General features: G+C 54.2%; 1 protein-coding gene and 1 long non-coding RNA gene across 9 annotated transcripts in view; one reads left to right on the top strand and one right to left on the bottom strand.

The window, feature by feature from the left end:
• Window positions 1-871: 871 nt before the first annotated feature.
• On the bottom strand, window positions 872-6928 carry LOC121493422. Of its 4 annotated transcripts, none has more exons than XR_005988471.1 (3): window positions 6070-6928; window positions 3953-4111; window positions 872-3642 (listed from the first exon to the last, which is right to left on the bottom strand). It is a non-coding gene; the product is annotated as an uncharacterized LOC121493422 (long non-coding RNA). The 4 variants fall into 4 exon arrangements; XR_005988470.1 differs by having other exon boundaries at window positions 875-3365; window positions 6084-6928; XR_005988472.1 differs by having other exon boundaries at window positions 875-3365; window positions 6094-6928.
• A 651-nt stretch (window positions 6929-7579) lies between these two features.
• The window catches only part of KDM5B (lysine demethylase 5B), an 82153-nt gene continuing 71155 nt past the window's right edge, over window positions 7580-18577 (top strand). For 2 of the 5 annotated variants that reach the window (XR_005988465.1, XM_041759235.1), the window contains exon 1: window positions 7580-7948. Coding sequence is in view for 3 of the 5 variants with exons in the window: in XM_041759235.1 (XP_041615169.1) it covers window positions 7745-7948 (204 nt within the window). In the remaining 2 variants the exon portion in view is untranslated. The other 3 variants (XM_041759247.1, XM_041759270.1, XM_041759257.1) reach the window with 3 other exon arrangements.

The raw sequence follows: 18577 nt of genomic DNA, 5'->3' as shown, positions 1-18577 counted from the left end.
TTATTTGAGGGGGTGCGGTAGGGAGCAGAAGCAGAGGGAGAGAGAATCCCAGATACCGTGCTGAGCAGGGAGCCAGATCCTGGGCTTGATCTCAGCACCCTGAGATCATGACCTGAGCCAAAATAAAAAGTTGGATACTTAAATAAGCCACCCAGGGGCCCCCAGAGAGACCTTTTAAAATTGTAAATCAAATGATATCCCTTCCGGACCTACAATTCTCCAGTGGCTTGCCGTTGAAAGGAAGACGAAATCCAAACTCCAGACCACGGCCTGCAAGATCCTGGCGGATCCAGCCCCTGCCAGCCTCTGACTCCATCCCTATACCCAAGGCCTTTTTTTTTTTTTTTTTTGTGGGGACGGGCATCACCCCTTGGAGATCCTACGGTACTCCTCTTCTCGGAACTATTCTCTGTGGACGTTCCAAGAGCCGTCTTCTTCCCAACATTCAGATTTGAGTCCGGATGTTCTTCTTCCTCGGGTCACTGTGCCTAAAGTGCCACTCCCCGCCCTCCCACCCCGCTGGCCGGCCCATCCCTCGAGCCCGTATTCTGTTTTCCTTCACGTTGATTTCTACCAGAAACAGTCTTACCCGTATGTGCTGTGTCTCTATCCACTGGGCTGGAGCAGAAGCCCCTGAAGGGCAGGGACTTTGTTTTCTCCGATGCGACGTCTACAGTGCTTTGCCTAGTGGTTGGCCCAGAGGACATGCTCCACAAGTATTTATTAGCTCACTAATTATCAGGCATTATGCGATAATGGTGAAAGATCATGTATGTGTTCAACAAACACTGTGCTAGGTGCCAGGGCCACAGCAGTGCCAGGACCGGACAGCATGCCAGAGATGGGCAACGTGTGGGTGACCCTTAAAGGTGCCGATGCTGGACTCAGTCCGGACAGGATCTGGTTTTGCTAAACTTATTGGCTGTGTGATCTTGGCTAAATGACTCAGCCTCTCTGAACCCCAGTTCCTCACTTAGGAAATGGAGAGAGCGATGCCTATTCTCAAGAGTTCTTACGAGGATTTTAAGATCTCATTCACACTAAATTGCCTAGCATACAGCAGGCATCCAGTAAATGTTCGCTTGTTTATTATAAGGAACAACTGTTGTCAACCACGACAGCGTTGCTATCTATTTATAGAAGGGGGAGGGGCAGAGGGAAGAGAGAGAGAGAGAGAGAGAGAGAGAGAATCCTAAGCAGGCTCCATGCCCGGTGCAGAGCCAATGCGGGGCTTGATCTCATGCCCCTGAGATCATGACCTGAGGCAAAATCAGGAGTCAGGTGCTTAATCGACTGAGCCACTCTGGTGCCCCGGCACTGTCTTCTTTTCCCTCACGTGTGTGAGGTCCGTCTCTAATTCCGAAAGCTTCACCTCAACTTTTATTTTTATTTTATTTTATTTATTTATTTATTTATTTATTTATTTATTTATTTATTTATTTATTTATTTTTCAACTTTTTAGATTCTTACTCTGATGCATAGCACTTTGAAGACCTTTCCATATCTTGCCATTCGGTTTCCACTTCTCAGAGAGCTTTAGAGGCAGCAAAATAAAAAGAACTGGGGGATACGCATTGAAAAGCACTGACACGCCCGGGTCCCTCGTGAGCACTGCAGTGATAGGTAGGCCATCTATGGCACCGTGCCTGTTGCCACGGTATGTCCTGGGTGTGGGCTCTGGACTTTGCTGGAAGTCAGAGTTCTCCGAGGAGCGTGAGCCTGACCCACAGGGTAGGGACGGGGCAGGAGTCCACCTCCATTCCAGCATTTCTCTCTGGGTGCCTCAGCTGATGCTCCCTTGGCAACCATCGTTCTTTCTGGAGGTCTGAAGCTCATCTCATCGTCCCACTAGCCTCTCTGGGGCAGGTGGCTCCACACAGAACACGGTGATCACAAGCCCATTTGGCCCACACACTGGTTCTTAAAAATCTGTTTTAGACTGAATATTTAAAAATGAGGAGAGCTCATGTAAAAACTTAGACTTTTGGCTTCTCTTGAAAAAATGCACCTTGTTGCCACCCTGGCCTGACTGGTGATGGGCCCCCTAACTGAACATGCCCTCTCAGTTTCGGACTCCACCTGGTTGAGTTTCCCGTTACTTCTGCCTGCCGTGGGCATGGAAGTCTTTGGCCACTGCTCCAAGTCAGGTCCTGGGAGACTGGCAGGCTACGCTAGATCCCGGTCTCATCCTGGCCACCTAGTTCGGGATAAGGCGCTACAAAGATGAGGCATGGAGTCACCCGTGAGGTTGAAGTGCACTGGACAGGGGTAGGAAGAAAATGAATAGAAGACTGCAGACAAGTGAATCATGAACAATGAAAAAAAGACTGAAGAGATCAGAGATGATCAATTTTGTGTATGGTGCAGATAACGTTCTGGACGACTTACAGAAGACGTGGAGGGGTGGGGAGGGGCCGGGGCCAAAATTCAAGATTAGATGGGCACGAGCAGAGCGAGCTCACTGCTCGATCTGTGTCATCTTGCAAACCACCCAAACAGCGGGAAAAACTCACGGTGCCGGCCACGACCCATTAATGGGTCATAAGACCAGCGCACGGGCTTCAGTGAGCAGGGAGGCACTTCCCCGTGTGAGGGCAAGAGGTGTTCTGTGAAGCTTTTATCGTTCCGTGGAACTCGCGGGACAGACAGAGGTATACGGGGGATCACAGCCAGCGTCTGGGGCCTCTGCGGCCCGGGGAGAGACTGGACGTGGCGGCCGGTGGGAGAGCGGCTCCTCCGCCTCCTCGGGGAAGAGAAGTCAGCTTGGTGTCTGGGGAAGATCAAAGGCGCTGGGATCACCGCGCCGGCCTCGCTCTGTTATCATCTGTGTGACTCTGGCTCCTCAACCTTTCTGAGCCTCAATTTCCCCATCTGAAAAGCAATGCCACCGATACCACCTACTTCCCAGTGCCGACCCCGAGACTGTGGGTTCCTGCGGGTTCCTGCGGCCACGGGTCACGCCGTCAGCACAGTATTTCTAGCTGTTCGCAGGTCCCCACTTCCTGCCGGGGGAGAGAAGCAGCGGAACCTGCATTTCGCATTCGGTGTGTCCTGCCCTGCGCTGGTCACTCAACCGCATTTGGCTGAACACCGTGAATTTCCAGTGAGCGTGGTGGATTCTGGAGTGTCCCCGAAGTTGTGACACAGTTCGCGTAGACGTCCTTTTCTTCCTGTTGGAAGACTTTCATCCCGGATACAGACAATTCCAAACATTCCAAGTCTCCAAGGCCAGACAGCGAACCGAGAGGGCCGCCTCCACGCAGACCTCCGTCGGGCCGCGGCTCCGGGATGAGCAGGAGTGGGAGTCTCCCTCTCTGCCTCTCCACTCCTCTCCGCTCAGGGCTGCGCCGCAGGAGCGGAGGGCCTGCAAAGTGGCCCAACCAGAAAGGGAGGAACCGCCCCCCCCCCAGCCCAAGCGGAAGCCAAAGCATGTGTGGGTAACTCTGCCCCTCCCCATGCCTGCGGGCAGGGCCGGCCGCACCAGCCGTGGGAACTGCCCCACCTGCCAGAGTCTGTTGGAGGCTCCCAGGGGACGGGGCCCAAGGGTGGTCCAGCCCTTTGGGCCCCACACCCCAGTCAAGCAAAGCCCTGCTCCCTGGATCCCCTCGGGCTGAGTCAGCAGAGAAGGGCGCCCAGGACCCCTGGGAGGAGGTGGGGAGGAGGAGGAAGGGGTATTTAGTTATCAGGTGTCTCCCCAGGATCCAGACCCAGCTTCCCAGAGCTGAGACCCTTTGTCATGGAGCGAGTAAATGTGAGAAGATGCCCCCATAGCTAGGGTAGGGCGGAGTGGAGCAAAGCAGCCCCCTAGTAGAGACTAGTCCAGTAGAGGACGAGGGACTGCTGGTTCCAGGGAAACGGGCAGCGCAGGGGATGGAGAAAGATGGGTTTACCCCAGCACTGGGCCCCCAGCCCCCACATGCTCATCCACTGTGAGGTCTTCTCGAGTTTCACCTGGGCAGCCAGGTCCTCCTCCTCTCCATCCTCAGCCAGTGGGAGCCACAGACCCTCCAGGCCACTTCCCCTTCCCTTCAGTAGAGATTCGTGGAGTCTCTACCACATGTCTGGTGCCAGGGCTGGAGACAGTCCTCCTCCCCTCCGGTGGCTTCCAATCTGGAGGAGAGCCAGGTAGAGGCCAAGACCCGGCGGGAAAGACACATTCTACGTTAGGGGACAGCTGTCCCGGGTCGCGGTGGGGTACACGGGACACATGGCACAGGGTGGCCAGAGGCCGCAGCTCCTCTCGAGGTGCCGGGTCTGTGGGGGTCCGCAGGGGACGCGCGACACCAGACATTCCGGGACACCCGGAGGGCTGGGAGAGGGAGGATGACCCTGAATTGGCAGAGGGCCTGAGGCAGCCGTAGAAACATTGAGGAAAGGCCCATCCGCCAGGGCAGTTAGGGGAAAAGAGCAAAGGAGAGGATCCGCGGGGCTGGGAAGGGAAGGGTGCTGTTGGCGGGGGCGCAGACGCCGGAGGTCGGGGCGGAGGGCGGACACCCCCGCCCCGGAAAGTGGTGGGAGGCGGCGGCCTGGAGGGTGGAGGGGTGGAGGGTTGAGGGGCAGGGGGTGGAGGGTGGCGGAGGGCGGGGGAGGGGGGTGGAGGGGCGGATGGAGGGTGGAAAGTGGAGAGGCGGAGGGAGGGTGGAGGGGTGGAGGAGCGGGGAGCGGGGGGGGGGGGGCGGGGGGCGGACGGGGGTGGATGGTTGAGGATGGAGCGGCGGGGGGTGGATGGTGGACGGTGAAGGGCGGGTGGAGGGGCTGAGGGGTGGGGGCAGAGGGGCGGAGGGGGGTGGATGGTGGACGGTGAAGGGCGGGGGCTGGAGAGGCGGAGGGGCGGGGGGTGGAGAGCTGCCCCTACACGTGCGCTACGTGCTGCGCGGGCCGCCGCCCCCTCCCGGGCTGCAGGGGAGCCGGGCGGGCCCCTCGTCGGCGGGCCGGGTCCCCAGCAGCCCGGCGGCGGGAGGCGGGGTGGGGCCGGGGCCGGGGGGAGGAGGGGGCGCTCCCCGTTTGCCAGCCGGGAGCGCGGGCGTCCCACGGAGGCGACCGGAAGGGCCGCGGGGGCCGCGGGAGCAGCGGGCGGCGGGCCTGGGGGCCTGGGGGGCTGGGGGCGGCCGCGCGGAGGAGGACGTGGACCCCGATGCGGGGCTGCACGGCGCTGGCGGGCTGGGGCCGGAGCCCGGGTGGGGCGGAGTGTCGTCCGGAGGCAGGAGGGGTTCCTGGAGACGTGGCACTCGGCGCCCGGCTCGGTTCCGCTCCGGCCGCGCGGGCTCCGAGCCCGTGTCCCGGGGAAGCCGGGCCAGACCGGTCGGGGCGCCGCCGCCCGGGCCTCCGTGAGCTCCGGCCCCGGGACCTCCGAGCGGGGGTTGCCCAGGTCCGGCCTCCGGGGCGCCGGGCCAGCCCCGGACGAGACAATGCGGCCCGGGCCCCGCCCCCCGCGGCTGACGCGCCCCGGCCGCGGCCAATCAGCGCCCGCGCCCAGGCTCTTTAAAAAAAGAAGATCCGGCCGCGGTGTGGCTGTCAGCTGGGAGGGATCCCTCCGCGCATGTAAACACACATCATAAAGGGCACGGGACGCGGCTCCCGCGGGGCGGGGGAGCGGCCGCCCCCGCGCCCCCCGCGCCCCCGCCGGCGCCCCCCGACGTCAGGCGGGCCCGCGGGGAGCGGGGCGGCGGCGGCCGGAGCCGGGCCCCGCGAGGTCGGCGGCGAGGGCACTACCGGAAGTGGAGGGAGCCCGCGGGCTGCGACCGCGAGGGCTCCCGGGGCCCCGCCGCGGCTCGTCCTTCCCGGCGCGTCGGCGGAGCGCTGGGCGCCACGGCCCGGGGGCTGCGGCCTCCCCGGGTCTCGCGGATCCGCGCCGGCGCCCGCGTTGGGTGCGGGGCCAGCCCGAGCGCTCCCCCAGGAAGGAGCACATGACAGGAAATCAAACTGCAGCAGGAGCCCCCGGAGCCGCACGCCCGCCGCCGCGCGCAGCGACTCTCCCCCCGGCGCTGCACCACGAAAAATGCTCCAGTGTCCAGCAAAGTTAAAAGAATTTGGCGGCAGATCCCTCCAGACCTCCCGCCCAGGTCTACCGTTGACGTTTCACCGTAGCTCACTGTGTCCCGACCGTCCGGGGACCCTGTGCGGGTGGGATGCCAGCTGCCCCTCGGCCCGTCCGCCCTGCAGGGGGGAGCCCAGCAGGCCCAGGGAGCTAAGAGGAGGAGGACCTTCTGCAAGGACCTCTTGAACTCCTCGGGGCCCAGGTGCCTGTGGGAGGGGCTTCCTGGAGAGCGGGCTTCTCCCCTCCCCCTCTTTTTAAATTGAATCCTTAAGGGTCAGAGAGACTTCCTTCCTCAAGGTGAACCTGAGGGCAGAGCTAGGACCCTGTTGACCCAAGCGGCACCTCCCTGGGGTGGGCTGGATAAGCGCGATCTTTCTGTGTGTTGAGGTCCTACTTGTTGAATGTCCTCTGTCCTCTTCTGGGCAGGACACCAGGCACTCAACCTGCCCCCCTCCCTGCCGCCTCCACAGTGCTCACATCTCTTAGTTACTTCTCTGTGCCTGCATTGCTTGCTCTGCAAAATGGAGAGGACGGTGTGGACGTTCAACACCAGCACGGGAAGCATTTGCTTTACCCACAGTGAGCACTCGATGGCTGTCACTCACAGGCTAAAGCATTCCAGATTCGCATCTCCACTTCTGATCTCCAGATTTGTGCCGTCGGGCCTGTTAGAGGTTTCCGACGGACCAGACTCCACGCATCCAGAGGGACCACGTTATCTCCCTTCTCTTGCTGATCTGTGTACATCCGGGGGATGCCGCAGCGACGCCGCGGGGCCGCAACCACTCCGGCGGCGGACCCTCCGCGCCCGAGTCCTCCTGGACACCTTACTGTCCCTCCCCAGTGTGTCGGGGTCCTAATTGATCTCCTACATTTGCATGCCCCTTCCTGATGGGCAGCACCGCTGTCCTGACTCCGGCACCCCCCTTCTCGTCGACATTACTTTGTCTTCAGCTCCTCTGGCGCCCACCTCGCCAGCGTGCGGCTCGAGGACCGCTCTTCCTGCGACCCCCGCCCCTCCCAGGGCCCGTCTCCAGCACTTGTTAGCGGTGCGAACTTGGGCGAACTGCTTCTGACCTGGGCCTCCCCGACTCCTTGTTTGTAAAGTGGTTAGGAGGGGACCTGCCCCGTGGGGAGGCCGCGCAGACTCGGGGGCGCATCCTGCGGAGCGCTTAGACGCGGTGCCCGGGACGGGCCGGCGCTCACGGGCCGGCGGGTTACTAACACCCTAACCATTGTTGTCTCGCCTCCATTTTGTTGGTATGTTCCAGGCGGTCCCCCCCAACCTGGAGGACCCTTCCCCGCCCCCCCGGCCCCCCCCCGTGCCGAACGCCGCCCGCCCGTCCCCGGCGTTTCCCCAAGTGTGTGACCTCGGGTCGCGGCGCCTGCCCCGCGTGCGGGCGCGACTCCTCCTCCTCCGGCGCGCTAACTTCTGGGGGCAGCGGCCGCGGCCCCAGCGCACCGGCGAGAAGTGCGGGCGCGCGGCCCCGCAGCCCCGAGGCCCCGGCCCCGCCCGGTGCGGGGGCGGGGCCGGGCTCCGGGCGCGGGGGGGCGGGGGGCGGGGAGGGACTCTTTTTCCTCGCCGTGGCGGCGGAGGCGCACGGCGTGGGGAGCGGCGAGACGTCGTCGGAGGAGGCTGAAAAAGCCAAGGTGCTGCCGTTGCGAGTACAAGTGGAACCCGCCGCCGCCGGAGCCGCCCCGCGGCGATGGAGCCGGCCGCCGCGCTGCCCCCGGGCCCGCGCCCCGCGCTGCCCCTCGGCGGCCCGGGCCCGCTGGGCGAGTTCCTGCCGCCCCCCGAGTGCCCGGTTTTCGAGCCCAGCTGGGAGGAGTTCGCCGACCCCTTCGCCTTCATCCACAAGATCCGGCCCATCGCCGAGCAGACGGGGATCTGTAAGGTGCGGCCGCCGCCGGTGAGTCACGCCGGCGCCCCGGAGCCCGCTCGCGGCCCTGGCGGGGAGCGAGGACGCGCGGCCGGGGAGGCCCGGGGCGCGGGGGCGGGGGCCGCGGCAAGTTCGGGGCTGCCCCGGGGTCGGCGTCGAGGCCGCGGGCGGGGGCCGGGGCTCCTCCCGGGCGGGAGGGCGGGCGCTTCGGCGGGGCCGCCCCGCGGGCCCGGGCGGACGGGAGCGGCACGGCCCGGGGGTGGGGGTTCGGGTTCGGTTCCGGGCGGCGCGGCGGCCGCGCTGGGCGCGGGGCGCTTCCTGCCGGGGGCGGCGGCGGGCGGCGCGGCTCGGCGGGCCGGGGCTCGCCTCCCCCGGGTGCGGGGGTGCGCGCCGGGTGGGGGTGGGGGACTCGCGAGTTGTCGTGCGCGGACGAAAGTTTTCAATATGGCGGCGGGAGCCCCTGGTCCTTTGTGTGGCGGCGGCGGCGGCCCGGAGCGGCCCTCACCTGGGCGCCCCACCCTGCAGGCGGGGGCGCCCACTGCCCCCCGGGCCCCGGCCTCCTGGGTCCCCCGGGCCGGGCCGCCGCAGGGGGCGCCCCGCGCTGCCGGGGGCGGGGGGGCCGCGGGGCGGGCGCCGAGCGGCTGCTGCGGGGGCCGTAAGTGTGCGGGGTGCGCCGGGGGGGGGGCGGGGGGCCGGCGCCGCGCGGGGGGCCCGGCTGGGGCGCGGCGGACGTGTCGGGCCCGAGGCCCGGGGGGCCGCCGGCGCCCGAGGCCGAGGTGCGGCCCGCCGGAGCCGCGAGCGGGGCGCGGGGCGCGGGGTCTGCGAGCGCCGAGTCCTCGCTAACGGCTCCAACGGGCGCCGGCCTCCCGCCCCGCCCCCACCCGGAACTGGGCGCGCGCCCACGCCCCCGCCCCCCGCCCACCTGGCGGCCCCGCCGGGCCTGAGCCTGCGGCCGGGCGGGGCGGGGGGCGCTGGGCCTGCGGTCGGAGACCCCCGCCCCCGCCGCCGCCCCCTCCTGGCTCGCCCTTTGTAGTGACGCTTCGGCGGCGGGGGTCCTGCTGTCTCCCGCTTCCTTTCTCCCCCAAATTAAACGCAGGCTCCCCTTGGTGGTTCTCGACAAGTTTGAAGACGGAGAGGAGGTCCGCGCCCCGGAAGACGCCTGCCCCGCTCGTCCGGGGGAAACGTTTGAAAATAGCCTCGTTTGCCTCCCGAGGCCGGTGAGGCGGCCGGGGCAGATCAGGCGGCTGAGGTGGCTGAGGTGGATGAGGTGGGGATGAGGTGGATCAGGCGGCCGAGGTGGCCGCGGTGGATGAGGTGGGGATGAGGTGGCCGAGGTAGCTGAGGTGCATGAGGTGGTCCAGGCGGCCGAGGCAGCGAGGTGGATGAGGTGGATCACGTGGATGAGGCGGATGAGGCGGCTGAAGCGACCCAGGCGGCCGAGGCAGCGAGGTGGGTGAGGCGGATGAGGCGCTGAGGTGGATGAGGCGCTGAGGTAGCTGAGGTAGCTGAGGCGGATGGGGCGGGTGAGGAGGCCGCGCCGAGCTGGCCTTTCAGTGTTGCCGCGTAGCTGAGCCTGTGCCCGCCGGGAGGGCGCCCGGAGTGTGCCGAGCACCCGCAGTCCTGTGGGTTGACGGGCTTCCGGGCTGGTCCCCGCAGCGCGCGTGGCCGGGCTGTCCTCCGGGCTGGCCTCGCGGCGGGAGGAGCCCGGGGCGCCGTCCTCCGCCTGCCCCCTGCTGCCGCACGCCCGCCGGCCACCGTCTTGTGAGGCGGGCAGGGCGCCGAGGCCGAGGCCGAGGCCGGCGGGTGAGGGGGCGCCGGGAGGCCGCGCTGGAGACCCTCGTGCCCGCGCTCCCGTCGTCCTTTGCGAGGCGAGCTCCGTGCCGCCCGGGCAGCGCCGGCTGGGAGAGCGCAGAAGGGAGGGATCCTCCCAGGAGTGGGAGCCCGGGCAGCGCCTCCTCGGACAGGGGTCAGGGACGGGGTCAGGGACGGGAGGGTCTTTGTCCTTGGGGCCGCCCGGGTCCTGCCCCACGAGGCTGTGGGCAAGTGGCCGCAGACCCCAGGGCCGGGAACTCCGCTGTCCGGCCTGCGGCGCCCGCGCTGCTCGGCGACTTGTGTGCGGAGGCGGCGGCGCCGGGGCGAGCGGGGTCGGGGCGGGGGCCGGGGCCGGGGAGCAGCCCCACGGCGGGTGGCGCCTGCCCTCGTCTCCGAGTCTTTACTTAATGGCGTTTCCACACGTCGCGTCCGCGGCTGCTCTCCGTGAGGCTCCCGAACCCTCGTCCCTCTGAAAACTTGGGCTTCACGGAAATTTGAGGACCTAGTGAGGTAAATGCGGCGAAGGGAACACGCTCAAAAGACCGATCCTGAACGGGAAGTTCAAGAGGAGCGTAAATGTCTTTCGGATGCCATCGCGTACGTAGGACAACCAGATGTATTTCCTGGGCTTTAGAAAAAAATTTTTTTTGACTTACAATTAGTCCGACTTCTGGTTTTGCTGCCTTTAAAACGTACGTTCTCATTTCCTCCTTGATGTGCTTAGATGTCTTTTTAAGGACAAATTTTCCATCTTGCTTTGTGGTATTTGGAAATGGTTAATATTAGGAGCGTAACCATTAGGCAAAAAATAGTTGGCTGCCCGGCGAATGCTTTTTTGGGTCTCTCAAGTGCGATTGGAATATACTTGATGGCTTTAGTAACTTTCTTTGTTGCCCTCAAACGTCTAACATTTGGCCATAGATCGGCAGATTCCACATATTTCTTCTTTGCCAGTGTCCAAATTAAGAGATTTAAATCAAACCCCAGATGGCACAGTAAACACATTTTTCAGCTTTAACTTCCTGTGGGTCATTATTTTGATCCCTTCATCTTTATAGCCAAAGCGAAAAACTTTCAAGTGTTTTAACACAGTCAGCGTCTTTGAGTGCGCCTGCGGGTTCTACCATTAGGAACAGGGAGGAGCTTGAATGCACGTCTTTGTCTGGTTAGAGGCGTTAATGACCTAGAGCAACTTGACTCCCCTCCCAGCCTATCAATCTCCCTAATTTTAGGTTTGATTGACTTTGACCTAACCCTCTCTGTTGTTTTCCCAGTTCCTTTGGTGTCCTGGAGTTTTTCTCTTGATTGTGATTCTTTAGTCACCTTAGGCCTCTTAACATTTGGAGAAAAAGGCTTATCAGTAGAAACTTCTTTCAGCAAAAGAGAAACTTACAATTACTTTAAAAAGATAACAGCTTTAGGGACGCCTGGGTGGCTCCGTGGTTGAGCATCTGCCTTGGGCTCAGGTTGTGACCCAGGGTCCTGAGATGGAGTCCCGGGGGGGGGGGGGGGGGACTCCCCCCCGCAGGGAGCCTGCTTCTCCCTCTGTCTCTGCGCCTCTCTCTCTCCTCCCCACCCCCCGTGTCTCTCATGAATAAGTAAATAAAATATTACAAAAAATAAATAACAGCTTTATTAAAATGTAACTCATGTACCATATAACTCATGGATTTAAAATGTTATCAGTAGTAGTTTTAAGTAGTTTCAGGGTTGTAAAACCATCACCAATGTTAGAACCAATCACAAATGTTAGAACATTTTCATCACACTTAAACCCTGTTGTGCTCACTTATAATTGCCTTTTTTTTTTCTTTTAAAGATTTTACTTATTCATTAGAGACACACACACAGAAGGAGGCAGAGACACAGGCAGAGAGAAGCAGGCTCCATGCAGCGAGCTCAATGCGGGACTCGATCCCAGGACCCCAGGATCATGCCCTGGGCCGAAGGTGCTAAACCGCTGTGCCACCCAGGGATCCCCTATAACTGCCTTTTAAGACAAATTTAGAACCATACTACTCAGAAGAAAACCTTTTTTTTCTCACTTAGGAGGCGGAATTAAGTCCTATAGGTGTAGCTTGAAAGTGTCTGTCTTAAAGTGAAAACAAACTCCATTTGTTATTAGTCTTTGAATGGGTGTTTAGCTGAATTTGACTTTGCCGGTGGTAAATGGTAAATTGGTCACACTAGGAGCCATGAACCTCTCCACCTAGTTGTTAACTTTTAGTGAACTAATCAACAAAATTAATAGACTTTTAGGATAGAATGTGAGTGATAGTGCAAAAAGGTGAGGCAGATCAGCTTAAGATTCATACTACCCCCTCCCCAAGAAAAATTTCCCTACCAGAGATTACAGGATTTGTTTTTAAACAGACAACCTAAACCTCTTTAAAGAACAAAACAAATTGAGAATTGCCTTTGAAAAGTATTAGTGTTGTGTTAAAGTTGGGATTTATATTCTTTCATTATTGAGATACACTGATAAAAAAAATTAGGGGAAATTTATTAGCTCTCAACTTCAATCTTTGTCTCAAAGGTCCTTAATTTTCTTTCTGATGTGTTGGCCTAAATTTAAGAGTATTTCTGTTTGATCAGCAGAACTCGTTTATTTGCTTAATTTGGGGGACAACAAAGTTTAGGATGTTTAGGGTACTTTAGTAGGCAGCTAGAAATCTTCCAGTGAGGTAATTTTCTTTTAGAAAGAAAAAAAAAAAGGGATCCCTGGGTGGCACAGTGGTTTAGCACCTGCCTTTGGCCCAGGGCGCGATCCTGGAGACCCGGGATCAAATCCCACGTTGGGCTCCCGGTGCATGGAGCCTGCTTCTCCCTTTGCCTGTGTCTCTGCCTCTCTCTCTCTCTCTCTCTCTGTGACTATCATAAATAAATAAAAATTAAAAAGAAAGAAAAAAAATTGTAAACTATTGGATAAAAAAATTGAATCTGGTTTATGTGCTATAAATGGGATCTTTTTCTAGACGTTTGTAACTTCTTGTCTTAATTGGACTACATTAAAGGTTGACTATAGAGAAGGATAAAGGGAGAACTCATACCCCCCTCCACTGCATGAAAGTGCTAATTAGGTTCATAGATTTAGGTTCTAGGAAACTTGTGCACCTCTTTCCAAAGGACGTGTATAGGTTTAAAAAACCAGGAACCTGGAAAATCCTTGCTTTCCTCCTTATACAGACCTTTCAGCTTGAGTTGTGTTGAGTTGGTGGTGTGATTTTTCCTTGCTAAGAGATTTAGATATTCTCTGGAGATTATGCTAATATACCTGTTTTAAATGCAGAACAATCTCAAAAAAAAAAAAAAAGTGGAATAAATGTTGGGAATTGAAGAGTTGTCTGTACTTTCCTTTCTGAAATTTTAAGTTTGGGTCATTGGAGGAGTAATCACCAGAGGCAAACTGATGAGTCCCTTTGGAGTAAGTGGGTGGGTAGAGTGGTTCTTTGGGATAGCCGTATCACTTGGGCTCCTCAAATTTTGCTTTATATTAAAGTTTGAGAAATTTCTAACTGGGATTTAAAATCTGATTTGTGATAAGCTTTTTTGAAACCCGATAATTGTATGCAGCATAGCAAGGACTTATTAACTGCTGTGTCTTAGCATGGGATTAAAGAGAAAAATTAAATGAGATGCTACCTTTGTACGCCTCCAAAAATTCTTCCAAAAATGCTGCTTTTTCTGTCATTAACTGTTAGATGATTTCTATGGTGAATGTGCTTTTTATAACCCCCAAGTTTATGAACCAGACTAATGAGGAAAAGCTGCCGCGAGGGCAGTGAGACATCTCTGTTCCATAATTGTGTGATGTTTGGAACAAAGATGTGGAATTTGACTAAATGCATTCTTATAAGTTCTCCCCCCACCCCTTTTTAAAACATTCAGATCTTTCATTGGAGATCACTTCTCAAAGTATCATTGCCTTACAACCTTAGGGTGGGCCTAGAGTCATCCCATTTGTATATGTTTTTTTTCTTTTTTCATCATATGAACTTTCTTTCTGGATGTAAAGTTTAGTTACTTTTCCAGAGCTGTCACTTCCAGTGTGTAAAGTAAGATCTTTTTATTATGATAAAATAGCTTATTCAGTTGAGCATCTGCCTTTGGCTCAGGTGGTCCTGGGATCGAGCTGCACATCAGACTCCCTGCTTCGCAGGGGAGTCACCTTCTCCCTCTCTCTCCGTTCCCTCTGTCGCCTCCACCCCGCTCATGTGTTCTCTCTCTCACACTCTCTCAAATAAATGAAATCTTAAAATTTTTTTTATTATGAAAATACTCAGACACAAAAGCATAGGGAATGTAGTAGCCCCTTTAGCTATTTTCCTGGATATAGAAAAACAGCAGATTAGCAGCATTGAGAATAAGCTAGTGACCTTCAGTTGTAAAGAAAATTTCGCTTAGCTTTCGTCCTATTCAGGGTGTGAGTGAGCTTTGAGCAGTTAGGAATGAGGTTTCTAGCCTTTCGTGAATGATGGTCACTTTGCTCAATTAGAATGGGGACTGTATTTCTCAAAAAAATCTTTTTTTAAGGATTTTATTTTTAAGTAATCTCTCTATCCAACACAGGACTTGAACCTACAACCTGAAGATAAGACTTGCATGTTCCACCGACTGAGCCAGCCAGGCACCCTTGTATTTCTCAATTTTAATCCGTGGCTTTGTTAATTTATTACACATTTCTTGGAACCTGTGCAGAAATTTGACCTTCAGGCCAACTCCTGGCATCCAGAAGTTTGGTGGTGGTGGTTGGAGGGCATTCTCTGCAAGCATCTTTCCATTGTCTCTGTCCATTTCTCTGTCTGCCAGGATATCTCAACTGTTTTCTCCCTTGGTGGTGGTATAGCTACTTCATTGTAACGTGGCTTGGGACAGGCATGCTAATATTTGCACCAATTACAATTACTATAGGGGAGAAGAATCTGAAATTTCATTTGGAAAAGGAGTTTTAAGGAAATGAGAAAAAAGGGTCTAATGAGTTGTTGGTTAGGTTGTTAGGTTCATTTTTGTGTGAAGAGTGGTAGTTTGGCCTTAGCCTTGATGGTGCAGTTTCTGCTTCAGGAGAATTGTTGTTAAACATTTCTGTGGTTTCAAAAGTTTAAAGGGAACAGTTTAAAAATCAGGTCATTTAAAAATATTTTGTGTCAATAACTCCTTAAAATTTAATTGCTTTCCCCACCAAAATAATAATTTCTTAGATAGGAAACTAGTTAAACAAGGCCAAGCAAATCACATATGAATGGTTTTTTAGGACTTGATAATACCATTTAACTTGGTAATGTGTTATTTTACAATAGATGTAAAATTAGAGAACATTGTACATAGGTAAAAATAAGTTTAATCAAGGGGAGTGGATGTAGATTATTTTTTAAAAGTCTGTTTATTCTTTTAAAGATTTTATTGGGGGGTGGGGAGAGAGAGAGGGAGAGATATCACTAGTGGCAGGAGGGGCAGAGGGAGAGAGAGAAGCAGACTCCTTCCTGAGCAGGGAGCCCGTTGTGGGGCTCGATCCTGGGACTCTGAGACCATGACCTGAACTGAAGGCAGACACTTAATGGACTAAGCCACTCAGGCGCCCCTAGAGTCTGTTTCTTTATTATGCAAAAGGAGGAGTAGGGTGTTTCTAGATTTTAGGAAATGAGTGGGTAGAGTCTTGAGTCTAATTCTGTCACGACCTTGGACAATGTCATTTTTCTCCAATGTATGCCTTCTCATCTGCTTTAAGGGGATCCGACACTGACCTAGGGCTGCTGTCCAGATTAATTAATTGATGGATTGTAAGGAGCTTAAATCCTAAAGCTTTATTTGTTCACTGCTAAGAAGAGTCTGGGGACAGATTTAGCGAGACAGGAGCTAGTGCCAAATATGTATCCCTCCTTTTCCCCTACAGTGAAGGGATTTTTAAAAAGTGAAACTTGAAGAGTCAAAAGTTCAGCATCAAAACTACAATGTACAGACTGTAATTCTTCTGTTGGCCTACATGAAGCTTGTTTATTCCTGGATATTTTTAAAAATAAGTGAGATTAAAAAAATTAGTGAGATTCAAATCTTTTTTCAAGTACAGCTATTACAAACTATTTCAGAAAATTTACAGGTGCATGTGTTATGTGTGTCTTGTGTAGTGTGCCTGTTCAGGCAGGAGTTTGTATTAGGTGAGCTTTGTGTTAAGAAATGTTTAAAATTATTTAAGTTTCTCTAGTATGTGATGGCTGTGATGCTGTTGAAGCCCTGCAAATGGAAGACCTTATATCTTACCTAACAATTTAAATCCCAATTCTTGCTAGGTAGGAAATTCAGTCAGTAGGTTGTGTCTTTAATATTCCACGACTATTTTTCTTCTAAAGTGGGGAGAAAGGTAAAAAGGTGGCAGGGAAAATGTTTATTTTGGTTCTCAGCACAGAACCTGAGCCTTTAGTAAACAGGCAGATTTAAGAAAAATAATAAAGCTAATGAGAACTCCCATACAGACCTGGATTTCCCAGGTTTTGTCTGAATATATCTTGTTATTGGACCTCATAACATTACCTCTTAAGTGGATCCATATATACTGTGTTTCTACTACTGGTTTTTTTTTTTTTTTTTTTTAAGGAGAGAGCGCACAAGCATAGGTGGGGCAGAAGGAGAGGGAGGGAGAATCTCAAGCAGACTCTGTGCTGAGCTTGGGGCCCACTGTGGGACTCAATCCTGCCAACCCTGAGATCATGACCTAAGCCAAAACCAAGAAGAGTTGGAGGCTTAACCCACTGTGCCAACCATGTGCCCCTGGTTTTCTTGTTTTTATCTTGAATCAAGCAGTTTATTCAGTATTACTTTCTAGATGTTTATATACATTGAAGAGTTTTTAATATAAATTTTAAGTCTTTAACTGTTGAGTATTTTAGTTGGGAGCATGCATGTAGCCTAAGATTTCTCTTTTGAGGTATACTCCTTATGTGGCCTTAGGCAGATTTTTGTGCATTCCTTTGCTAATTCTTGCCATCTCATTGGCTTGACCAGATTGTAATGTTCAGAGAATTGTGTTGAGCACTTGGTTGGAACTTTTATTAAGCACATATTCCTATGTGGCATACATATGCCAGACTACAGATACTGAAATGTTCCATTTTACTCTAATCTCATAACTCCCGAAACAAAGAACAAATCCCTATCAAACCCACATAATTACAAGGTCTTTAAGGCAAGATCCTCCCAATTTTCTTTGTGGTTGTACCAACTCATCATTTGGTGATATTTAAACCAGATGGTAACGTCTCATCTTTGCCAGTCTTTAACTTGGAGGAAAGAGATGGGTTAAGCGGGATCTCTTAGGATTTGTATTATGGTATCTTTATTTGTGAGACAGGGTGAGGGAGTGGAGATGAGAGAGAGGTCTACAAGGAGTCTTTGGAGTATAACTTCCATTTTGTAAAATTTCAAGTATTCCAGGCTTTTTCTTCTCCCAGAGAGGCTCTTCTCCGGTAGTAATGATGTATTTTGGATAAATTGAGAATAGCCACCAGATTTTCCAGTAGGAAGCTGGCTTCAGGATTTGTGTAGGGTGTGGGTTTAGGGTTTTTAAAAATTGTACTTGATGGCAGTCCATTCTTCTGGCTGCTTCTCTCTCTCCACGTTTTTTCCACTGCTAATCTTGTGGCTTTTGCATTTATAAAATGTATCTTTCACTTATATAATAATTGCTTATCAAGATTTTTTTGAGAGGAACAGAATTTAGCATTTGACTTAGGATCCAAGGTAATTTGTTTTTGGAGGTTGGTACTAGCTAGCTAGGAGATGACAACTTGAAGAGAACAGATTTGATGGAAAGAATACTAGAGTAGGAATCAAACAAAACATTTGCTGTCTGATGTGTGTTCCACTGTTGATGTGTTACCCTCGAGCTGTTAGCTTTACGAGGGTCATGACTATTTTCAGTTTTTTATTCCATTAAACTTGTCCATAAGATGGGGATAATGCTGGCCCTGTTTTATATAGTGAGGCCTAAAAGAGGTAAGTAAACATACTCTAGGTCACCTCACTATTAAGTGGTGGAGTCAGGATTTGAACCTAGAGTTACTGCACCTAACTACCATTTATGTTGCCTCGTAGATCCATAGTTAACGATACAGTTGCGATTACATGAGACAGTTGATGAAAAATTATGAATCTTTTATCATTTTATTATTTGTTATTTCATTATCTTTATATTATTCTTTTACTTAAACATTTTTTTCTTTTTCCTTTTTTTTTTTTTTTTTAGAGATTTTACCTGTTTATTTGAGAGAGCGAGTGCATGAGTGGGTGAGTGGGGTGAGGGGCAGAGGGAAAAGCAGACTCCTGGCTGAGCAGGGAGCCTGTCTCAGGTCTTGATGCAGAGACTCCAGGATCATGACCTGAGCTGAAGGCAGTTGTTTAACTGACTGAGCCACCCAGGTGCTTCTAAGGTGACACAACTTTTAAAAGACAGTTTGGAGACTTTCAAACCATGGCTTTATTACTTCCAAGTCCACTGTTCTTCCTACTGATACACAGTGGCTCCCTTAATCCACTAAGTCACCCAGGCGCCCTTATAGTGGCTCCCTTAATAGGTCCCAGGAATTAGGCAGCTCTTCTCATATCCCCTTACAGACTTTTCAGGAAGAAGAGTAGTTTTCCCTGGCTTCCTTCTCCCCATCTGAAGGGAAATCAATAAAATTAGTAATGATGTCAAATGATATTAGAATACCGTTTCCTGGACACCTGGGTGGCTCAGTCAATTATGTGTCTGCTTTTGGCTCAGGTCCTGGGTCCTGGGATTGAGTCCTACACTGGGCTCCCTGCTGAGTAGGGAGCCTGTTCCTCCCTCTTCCTCTATATGCTGCTCCCCCTGCT

Source organism: Vulpes lagopus, chromosome 1, assembly GCF_018345385.1.
Source record: "Vulpes lagopus strain Blue_001 chromosome 1, ASM1834538v1, whole genome shotgun sequence".
NCBI lineage: Eukaryota > Metazoa > Chordata > Mammalia > Carnivora > Canidae > Vulpes > Vulpes lagopus.
The sequence above is the reverse complement of the archived record's forward strand: the minus strand, read 5'-3'. Positions and strand labels throughout refer to the sequence as shown.